Genomic DNA, 10,561 nt, shown 5'->3' with positions numbered 1-10,561 from the left:
TGCTAAAAATTTGCACCATATTTTGCACTTTTTTATGTGCACATTTTTTCCATTTGTAAAGCAGTCATAGAAGGTTTGGTGCATGAATGGTGATGATTCCCACCGCCCCGATCTGCGCGTTCTGTACAAGTGCCCCGTTCTGTACCCTGTTCTGTACAAGTACCCTGTTCTGTGCCCTGTTCTGTGCCCTGTACAAGTGCCCTGTTCTGTACAAGTGCCCTGTTCTGTACAAGTGCCCTGTTCTGTACAAGTGCCCTGTTCTGTACAAGTGCCCTGTTCTGTACAAGTGCCCTGTTCTGTACCAGTGCCCTGTTCTGTACCAGTGCCCTGTTCTGTACCAGTGCCCTGTTCTGTACCAGTGCCCTGTTCTGTACCAGTGCCCTGTTCTGTACCAGTGCCCTGTTCTGTACCAGTGCCCTGTTCTGTACCAGTGCCCTGTTCTGTACCAGTGCCCTGTTCTGTACCAGTGCCCTGTTCTGTACCCCGTTCTGTTCCCCCGTTCTGTACCCCATTGTACAAGTGCCGTCTCTTTCTTGCAGCTCACTTCGATCCCAAGAAGGCCGGAGACATGTCCACGCTGTTTGATGCCGGCGGCATTCTAGGTGAGTGGCCACTGCCCGACCTCCCACGCTCCACAACCCAGCAGGAAGGGGGAGGGGGGGGGAGAAGAGGGGTTCATAAGGAAAGAGGGTCCTGGAATGGGGTGAAGGAGGAGAGGACAAGAAAATGGGGCCGGAGAGGTTTGGAAACAGAGGTGGGAGGTGGAGGAGGGCGTACATGGAGGGCTGGCAGGTGTCTGAGGGGACAATGGGTTCTGGAATGGAGGGTGGGTCAGATGGAACGTGAAGGGCGGTGCTGACAAATGATCTTGCGGGGCCATACACATGTGGTCACATCCCTTGTACCCGTGTTTAGGGGTCTGTGGAATGGTCATCGGCTGAATAATCCGTCCTGCCACTCTATACGTCCCTTGTTTCCTCTGCTGCAGCTGCTGCGCTCTTCTTCCTATCCTCTCAGTACTGACCTTTGCTTACACTATATGAGCTCCGTGCCCCTGTTTCACCTTTGCCTGAGACCGTGGCTCCGGGGAAGTTGATCGCAGTGACTGGCTCCTTTCCTCTGTAGTTCATGGTCTTTGTCCCCGTCCTTTCCTCTGTAGTCGCGGGTCTTTGTCCCCGTCCTTTCCTCTGTAGTCGCGGGTCTTTGTCCCCGTCCTTTCCTCTGTAGTCGTGGGTCTTTGTCCCCGTCCTTTCCTCTGTAGTCGCGGGTCTTTGTCCCCGTCCTTTCCTCTGTAGTCGCGGGTCTTTGTCCCCGTCCTTTCCTCTGTACTCGCGGGTCTTTGTCCCCGTCCTTTCCTCTGTAGTCGTGGGTCTTTGTCCCCGTCCTTTCCTCTGTAGTCGCAGGTCTTTGTCCCCGTCCTTTCCTCTGTAGTCGCGGGTCTTTGTCCCTGTCCTTTCCTCTGTAGTCGTGGGTCTTTGTCCCTGTCCTTTCCTCTGTAGTCGTGGGTCTTTGTCACCGTCCTTTCCTCTGTAGTCGTGGGTCTTTGTCACCGTCCTTTCCTCTGTAGTTCATGGTCTTTGTCACCGTCCTTTCCTCTGTAGTCGTGGGTCTTTGTCCCCGTCCTTTCCTCTGTAGTCGCGGGTCTTTGTCCCCGTCCTTTCCTCTGTAGTCGTGGGTCTTTGTCCCCGTCCTTTCCTCTGTAGTCGTGGGTCTTTGTCCCCGTCCTTTCCTCTGTAGTCGTGGGTCTTTGTCCCCGTCCTTTCCTCTGTAGTCGTGGGTCTTTGTCCCCGTCCTTTCCTCTGTAGTCGCGGGTCTTTGTCACCGTCCTTTCCTCTGTAGTTCATGGTTTTTGTCACCGTCCTTTCCTCTGTAGTTCATGGTCTTTGTCCCCGTCCTTTCCTCTGTAGTCGCGGGTCTTTGTCCCCGTCCTTTCCTCTGTAGTCGCGGGTCTTTGTCCCCGTCCTTTCTTGCTCTGTGGGTTGGGGTCGCAGCATGGTGCTCTTGGCAGGAGATGCGGAGTGTCTGGATCAGGGCTGAGGTGTTTGTTGTGGAGCCGAGGATTTCACGAGACTTGCTCCGCTCCTCGCCGGCCCCTGCGCTCCTCGTCTGTAGTTACGATTTGGTTTCAGACTTTTATTTCTCTCTTCCAGGTGGAATCTTGGCCGGAGCGATATCCGATTACACCGGAGGGCGAGCGATCACCTGCTCCATTATGCTGATCCTAACGGCCCCCATGGTGAGTGGTCTGTGCCGAGGCCTATGTAGTGCACTGCTGGGTACGAAACATCTGTGCTTCACACCCCACCGGGTGGTCCTAGTGTACCAGAGACCTCCGCACCTCTACCTGGAATAATCTGAGCATCGGTATATAATTATATATGTACAGCCGGTATAACCTGGGCATCTCCTGTATATAATTATATATGTACAGCTGGTATAACCTGGGTATCTCCTGTATATAATTATATATGTACAGCCGGTATAACCCGGGCATCTCCTGTATATAATTATATATGTACAGCCGGTATAACCTGGGCATCTCCTGTATATAATTATATATGTACAGCCGGTATAACACGGGCATCTCCTGTATATAATTATATATGTACAGCCGGTATAACCCGGGCATCGCCTGTATATAATTATATATGTACAGGTGCTATAACCTGGGCATCTCCTGTATACAATTATATATGTACAGCCGGTATAACCTAGGCATCTCCTGTATATAATTATATATGTACAGCCGGTATAACCTGGGCATCTCCTGTATATAATTATATATGTACAGCCGGTATAACCTGGGCATCTCCTGTATATAATTATATATGTACAGCCGGTATAACACGGGCATCTCCTGTATATAATTATATATGTACAGCCGGTATAACCCGGGCATCTCCTGTATATAATTATATATGTACAGCCGGTATAACCTGGGCATCTCCCGTATATAATTATATATGTACAGCCGGTATAACCTGGGTATCTCCTGTATATAATTATATATGTACAGCCGGTATAACCTGGGCATCCTGTATATAATTATATATTTACAGCCGGTATAACCCGGGCATCTCCTGTATATAATTATATATGTACAGCCGGTATAACCCGGGCATCTCCTGTATATAATTATATATGTACAGCTGGTATAACCTGGGCATCTCCTGTATATAATTATATATGTACAGCTGGTATAACCTGGACATCTCCTGTATATAATTATATATGTACAGCTGGTATAACCTGGGCATCTCCTGTATATAGTTATATATGTACAGCTGGTATAACCTGGGTATCTCCTGTATATAATTATATATGTACAGCCGGTATAACCTGGGCATCTCCTGTATATAATTATATATGTACAGCCGGTATAACCCGGGCATCTCCTGTATATAATTATATATGTACAGCCGGTATAACCTGGGCATCTCCTGTATATAATTATATATGTACAGCCGGTATAACCTGGGCATCTCCTGTATATAATTATATATGTACAGCTGGTATAACCCGGGCATCTCCTGTATATAATTATATATGTACAGCCGGTATAACCTGGGTATCTCCTGTATATAATTATATATGTACAGCCGGTATAACCTGGGCATCCTGTATATAATTATATATTTACAGCCGGTATAACCCGGGCATCTCCTGTATATAATTATATATGTACAGCCGGTATAACCCGGGCATCTCCTGTATATAATTATATATGTACAGCTGGTATAACCTGGGCATCTCCTGTATATAATTATATATGTACAGCTGGTATAACCTGGACATCTCCTGTATATAATTATATATGTACAGCTGGTATAACCTGGGCATCTCCTGTATATAGTTATATATGTACAGCTGGTATAACCTGGGTATCTCCTGTATATAATTATATATGTACAGCCGGTATAACCTGGGCATCTCCTGTATATAATTATATATGTACAGCCGGTATAACCCGGGCATCTCCTGTATATAATTATATATGTACAGCCGGTATAACCTGGGCATCTCCTGTATATAATTATATATGTACAGCCGGTATAACCTGGGCATCTCCTGTATATAATTATATATGTACAGCTGGTATAACCTGGGCATCTCCTGTATATAATTATATATGTACAGCTGCTATAACCCGGGCATCTCCTGTATATAATTATATATGTACAGCCGGTATAACCTGGGTATCTCCTGTATATAATTATATATGTACAGCCGGTATAACCTGGGCATCCTGTATATAATTATATATTTACAGCCGGGTATAACCTGACATCTCCTGTATATAATTATATATGTACAGCTGGTATAACCTGGGCATCTCCTGTATATAGTTATATATGTACAGCTGGTATAACCTGGGTATCTCCTGTATATAATTATATATGTACAGCCGGTATAATCTGGGCATCTCCTGTACATAATTATATACCGTATGTACAGCTGGTATAACCTGGGCGTCTCTGTATATAATTATATATGTACAGCTGGTATAACCTGACATCTCCTGTATATAATTATATATGTACAGCTGGTATAACCTGGGCATCTCCTGTATATAATTATATATCTACAGCCGGTATAACCTGGACATCTCCTGTATATAATTATATATGTACAGCCGGTATAACCTGGGCATCTCCTCTATATAATTAATATGTACAGCCGGTATAATCTGGGCATCTCCTGTACATAATTATATACCGTATGTACAGCTGGTATAACCTGGGCATCTCCTGTATATAATTATATATGTACAGCCGGTATAACCTGGGCATCTCCTGTATATAATTATATATTTACAGCCGGTATAACCTGGACATCTCCTGTATATAATTATATATGTACAGCTGGTATAACCTGGGCAATCTCCTGTATATAATTATATATGTACAGCTGGTATAACCTGGACATCTCCTGTATATAATTATATATGTACAGCTGGTATAACCTGGACATCTCCTGTATATAATTATATATGTACAGCCGGTATAATCTGGGCATCTCCTGTACATAATTATATACCGTATGTACAGCTGGTATAACCTGGGCGTCTCTGTATATAATTATATATGTACAGCTGGTATAAACCTGGACATCTCCTGTATATTATTATATATGTACAGCCGGTATAACCTGGGCATCTCCTGTATATAATTATATATGTACAGCCGGTATAACCTGGGCATCTCCTGTATATAATTATATATGTACTGCGGTATAACCTGGACATCTCCTGTATATAATTATATATGTACAGCTGGTATAACCTGGGTATCTCCTGTATATAGTTATATATGTACAGGTGGTATAACCTGGGCATCTCCTGTATATAATTATAGATGTACAGCCGGAATTACCTGGGCATCTCCTGTATATAATTATATATGTACAGCCGGTATAACCTGGGCATCTCCTGTAATATAATTATATATGTACAGCCGGTATAACCTGGGCATCTCCTGTATATAATTATATATGTACAGCCGGTATAACCTGGGCATCTCCTGTATATAATTATATATGTACAGCTGGTATAACCTGGGCATCTCCTGTATATAATTATATATGTACAGCCGGTATAACCTGGGCATCTCCTGTATATAATTATATATGTACAGCCGGAATTACCTGGGCATCTCCTGTATATAATTATATATGTACAGCCGGTATAACCTGGGCATCTCCTGTATATAATTATATATGTACAGCCGGTATAACCTGGGCATCTCCTGTATATAATTATATATGTACAGCCGGAATTACCTGGGCATCTCCTGTATATAATTATATATGTACAGCCGGTATAACCTGGGCATCTCCTGTATATAATTATATATGTACAGCCGGTATAACCTGGGCATCTCCTGTATATAGTTATATATGTACAGGTGGTATAACCTGGGTATCTCCTGTATATAGTTATATATGTACAGGTGGTATAACCTGGGCATCTCCTGTATATAATTATAGATGTACAGCCGGTATAACCTGGGCATCTCCTGTATATAATTATATATGTACAGCCGGTATAACCTGGGCATCTCCTGTATATAATTATATATGTACAGCCGGTATAACCTGGGCGTCTCTGTATATAATGGTGTATGATCTCTATTTTAGCTGTTCATCTACAATCAGTTTGGGCAGACAGCGGTCTCCACCACAGTCGGTAGGTTTTCCTCGCGGTCTTTCCTCTGCTTCTTGCGGTCTGTATTGTGTTATATCCCGCTTGTTTCTCTCGGCAGCGATGCTCATCCTGTGCGGCATGTTGGTTAATGGGCCGTATTCTCTCATCACCACCGCGGTGTCTGCAGATCTGGTCAGTATTTATATCGGAGCTCCGGTGTCGTCCCCTGACGTGGTCACGGCCGGCACCGGAGACGAGAGCCGGAGGACGCAGCTTGGGATGTTCATTCTTCTGCTTTTTCTTGCAGGGAACACATGAATCTTTACATGGAAACGCGAAGGCGCTCTCCACGGTCACCGCCATCATTGACGGCTCTGGATCCATAGGTCTGTGCACGGTCCATGTTCTGTAATAACGTAACCATAATATTGCATTGTTATATTGTGCCGAAAAATTCATATAAGGGGTTTCATCAGTATTAATAGTAGGTGGCAGATAATGAGATTCTAGATCATCAGACATGAAAAATCATCCAATCTGAGGGGACAGGTTCTGAAGAGCCGGACGGCTTCTCTTTTGTGCTGCGTTCACCACACTCCGGATTATAATGTGTGTATCTTCTGTCCTCCCAGGAGCGGCTCTGGGCCCGACCCTCGCGTCAGTGCTGTCATCCAAAGGCTGGAACTACGTCTTCTACATGCTGATTGTGGCTGATCTCCTGGCGTGTTTAGTAAGCTGAGCATATCCCCCCCCCCCCTTCCTCGATGATCCCCGACCATTGGACTGGATGCAGCCCCTGATTACAATGTATTCTGACCTCTTCTTGCAGTTCTTGGCTCGTCTGGTGTACAAGGAAATTAAGGAATTGTGTCCGTGTTTCCGGAAGGCCCAAGGGTGAGTGGTAGTAAGAGACATAGGGCGCAGTCAGACGGCCGCATAACACGGAGGACAGTGGCATCGCAATGCTCGGACTGTCCGGCGGCCCCCCTGACCCGAGCGTGGCAGTGTGTATTTCTAGGCAGCTCCTACCCCCGGGTCATGAGAGCCACCGGCCGGTCTGAGCATTGCGGTGCCATTGTCCTCCGTGATATCCGGCCGTCTGACTGCGCCTATATAATGTAAAAGGGGTTTCTGGATTGTAAACTTCATCCCCGTATTATGGAAAGTTCTCGCTTCCTCAGAGACTTTGTGTTTACAGTTCCTCTGTGAATGTAGACATCCAGACAAACCGAAACCTTCTCACAGCTGCAGGGCTGGTGCAGTGTGCTGTCCTCGCTGACCATGGTTACAGGCAGCGTGGCACTGCCATCCTGTCACTATTAGACGCGTCTGTGGCAGATAATGCGGTGCCAGAGTATCAGACGTGACTCGGGGGGCAGATATCTGAGTGACCCCGAATATTCTAGCATGAAATGAACCTCGTCCTTCCTGTGTCTTTGTAGCAATAGTCTGACATTAAAGCACAGTAACTCCGGGACCTGCGACTAGGTGTATCCACATTGTGAGTATACGGCGTCCTCAAAATCCCAATCTCTCGCTGCAAAAATCCACACGCGGCTTCATCAGATCAGATGCAAAACCTTCTGTCCGTGGCTTCAGGGTGTAAGATTCAGAACCGTCTCCTGTACATATATAATAACGACTCGTGCGGATGGGAACGAGTGTAACTAGATACAGGCAGACATGTTACAGCCGCACAGTGCGCTCCGAGGGCGGGGATCGCACCGTGTGAATACACCCTTACCCGTCTGCAGCATAGATTTATACACGCCGCAACACTGAAATTCTACAAGAACAAGTCTGGAAACGATGGAAGTCACCGGATGGAGACGTCACTGACCTGCACATGATGGAGAAATGGAAGCAACGTCTTCACAACCTCTGGATTTCTCCAGTCTGGAATCTGAGCCTCGTGCAGAAATCCCGGCACCTCCGACAGCTTCTGTATAGTCTCCACCCCGGGAGACGGGTCCGTAGGCGCTGCCGCCCCGGGAGACGGGTCCGTAGGCGCTGCCGCCCCGGGAGACGGGTCCGTAGGCGCTGCCGCCCCGGGAGACGGGTCCGTAGGCGCTGCCGCCCCGGGAGACGGGTCCGTAGGCGCTGCCGCCCCGGGAGACGGGTCCGTAGGCGCTGCCGCCCCGGGAGACGGGTCCGTAGGCGCTGCCGCCCCGGGAGACGGGTCCGTAGGCGCTGCCGCCCCGGGAGACGGGTCCGTAGGCGCTGCCGCCCCGGGAGACGGGTCCGTAGGCGCTGCCGCCCCGGGAGACGGGTCCGTAGGCGCTGCCGCCCCGGGAGACGGGTCCGTAGGCGCTGCCGCCCCGGGAGACGGGTCCGTAGGCGCTGCCGCCCCGGGAGACGGGTCCGTAGGCGCTGCCGCCCCGGGAGACGGGTCCGTAGGCGCTGCCGCCCCGGGAGACGGGTCCGTAGGCGCTGCCGCCCCGGGAGACGGGTCCGTAGGCGCTGCCGCCCCGGGAGACGGGTCCGTAGGCGCTGCCGCCCCGGGAGACGGGTCCGTAGGCGCTGCCGCCCCGGGAGACGGGTCCGTAGGCGCTGCCGCCCCGGGAGACGGGTCCGTAGGCGCTGCCGCCCCGGGAGACGGGTCCGTAGGAACTGCCGCCACGGGAGACGGGTCCGTAGGCGCTGCCGCCCCGGGAGACGGGTCCGTAGGCGCTGCCGCCCCGGGAGACGGGTCCGTAGGCGCTGCCGCCCCGGGAGACGGGTCCGTAGGCGCTGCCGCCCCGGGAGACGGGTCCGTAGGCGCTGCCGCCCCGGGAGACGGGTCCGTAGGCGCTGCCGCCCCGGGAGACGGGTCCGTAGGCGCTGCCGCCCCGGGAGACGGGTCCGTAGGCGCTGCCGCCCCGGGAGACGGGTCCGTAGGCGCTGCCGCCCCGGGAGACGGGTCCGTAGGCGCTGCCGCCCCGGGAGACGGGTCCGTAGGCGCTGCCGCCCCGGGAGACGGGTCCGTAGGCGCTGCCGCCCCGGGAGACTGGACCAGAGACTCCACAGCCACGGGAGATGACCAATCTAATGCTGAGATGTTAGCTCATCGGGAATGAAGACTGGAGGGTCAGCGCCTTGAACAGGCTTCACGAGGGCCCCCCCGGTGCTACCCCCAGAGTATGGTAAGGAGGTGTTATGTAGGGTGCTCAGACCCCTCCTCTTCACTGCGCGAGGCTCAGACTCCAGACTGGAGGAATCCAGAGGTTTTAAAGCTTTTGTTCCCATTTTCCATTGTTTTCAGTACCACCTCCGTCCTGGGATCTTCATCTTTCTATGGCTTTTCCTTCTGGGCGCTGTAATCTCAATGTTGGGTATCTTTGTGTAGCGTCTATCGCCCCCTGGTGGTGCATATGAGCGGCAGCAGCGGCCGTGGTCTCCGGGTCGGCTCCTGCAGTGATTTTGGCTTTGGTGTCAGGACTTTGTGCTTCAGCCTCTATAATCAGCGGCTGCCTTGTGTATGAGGTGCGGTGCTGGGTTCTGCGGCAATGATTGCATTCCTCCATCTGATGGCGCTTTCCTTGGCCGGATGATTTTTGCATTTAACCCTTTGTGGTCTGGCAGTTAACTCTTCCCGTCTTGCATTTGTTTTCAGGTATAGAGAGATGTGATGGTCGGATGTGCAGCCCCCGTGTCCCGCTCCTCCCGTTCGGCTGGCCGGTTCAGCTTTACTGCTGCTATTTTATGTGTAGGCAAACGCTGGAAGTTTTTTTTTTTGTTTTTTGTTTGTTTTTAGTTTTTGTTTTTTTTTTCTTTTAATACAGATTTTAATGACTTTGGTAAAATGATCCAGAGGCCGTGACTGCCCCTCGCCCCACACGGCAGTCTGGGGTGACATTACTGACCGCGCTCGTCCTGTATACAATGTATATACAATCCACCGCCACAAACGGGCGTTTTATCTGTCAGTAGAAACATCAAAGAAAATGTGAATAAAATCTGGATAAAATTTGGAGACGTCTCTTGTGTCGTTCATGTGCGGCAGATGGAGACCCCCAAACCCGGGCAGAAAACACAGGGTCTGTACTGAGTGACAGTTCCAGCCCGATATCAAAGGGACGTGCTGAATTATCAAATATTCCAGATTACTGGAAAGGCTTAAAGGCTATAAAAGTAACAGAGGCAGAGGAGCACGGGGACTGCGGCTCGGGGCTGGATGAAGCCGCGGATTATATGGGTGAACTATAAACTACTGATGTAATGGAGGAAAGCAAAAAAGTCACAATTATCACAAGCCAAAAAAAAAGCCACAACCCCCCCCCCCTCCCCAAAAAAAAGTGTCTGCTGCATGGAGACTGATAATGTGCACGGGTTCCGATGCGGAGGGCTAGAACGACAGTTGTGCTCCTCTTCGGGACACGGAGGAGGGCCGGAGGGGAGACTGAGGAGGGCCGGAGGGGAGACTGAGGGGGGCCGGAGGGG

General features: G+C 49.6%; 1 protein-coding gene across 1 annotated transcript in view; it reads left to right on the top strand.

The window, feature by feature from the left end:
* Nucleotides 1–10,094, top strand: part of SLC37A2 (solute carrier family 37 member 2) — a 28,251-nt gene extending 18,157 nt beyond the window's left edge. Inside the window, exons 8-16 of the mRNA XM_075327366.1 lie at nt 414–602; nt 2,151–2,236; nt 6,136–6,184; nt 6,261–6,334; nt 6,450–6,528; nt 6,775–6,872; nt 6,972–7,036; nt 7,585–7,643; nt 9,735–10,094. Coding sequence (XP_075183481.1) covers nt 414–602; nt 2,151–2,236; nt 6,136–6,184; nt 6,261–6,334; nt 6,450–6,528; nt 6,775–6,872; nt 6,972–7,036; nt 7,585–7,630 — 686 coding nt within the window. The 3' untranslated portion in view covers nt 7,631–7,643; nt 9,735–10,094. The remainder of the gene's footprint in view (nt 1–413; nt 603–2,150; nt 2,237–6,135; nt 6,185–6,260; nt 6,335–6,449; nt 6,529–6,774; nt 6,873–6,971; nt 7,037–7,584; nt 7,644–9,734) is intronic.
* Nucleotides 10,095–10,561: the final 467 nt, after the last annotated feature.

The sequence above is a fragment of the Anomaloglossus baeobatrachus genome, chromosome 11 (assembly GCF_048569485.1).
Source record: "Anomaloglossus baeobatrachus isolate aAnoBae1 chromosome 11, aAnoBae1.hap1, whole genome shotgun sequence".
Classification (NCBI taxonomy): Eukaryota; Metazoa; Chordata; class Amphibia; order Anura; family Aromobatidae; genus Anomaloglossus; species Anomaloglossus baeobatrachus.
This window is presented reverse-complemented; position numbering and strand designations above follow the sequence as displayed.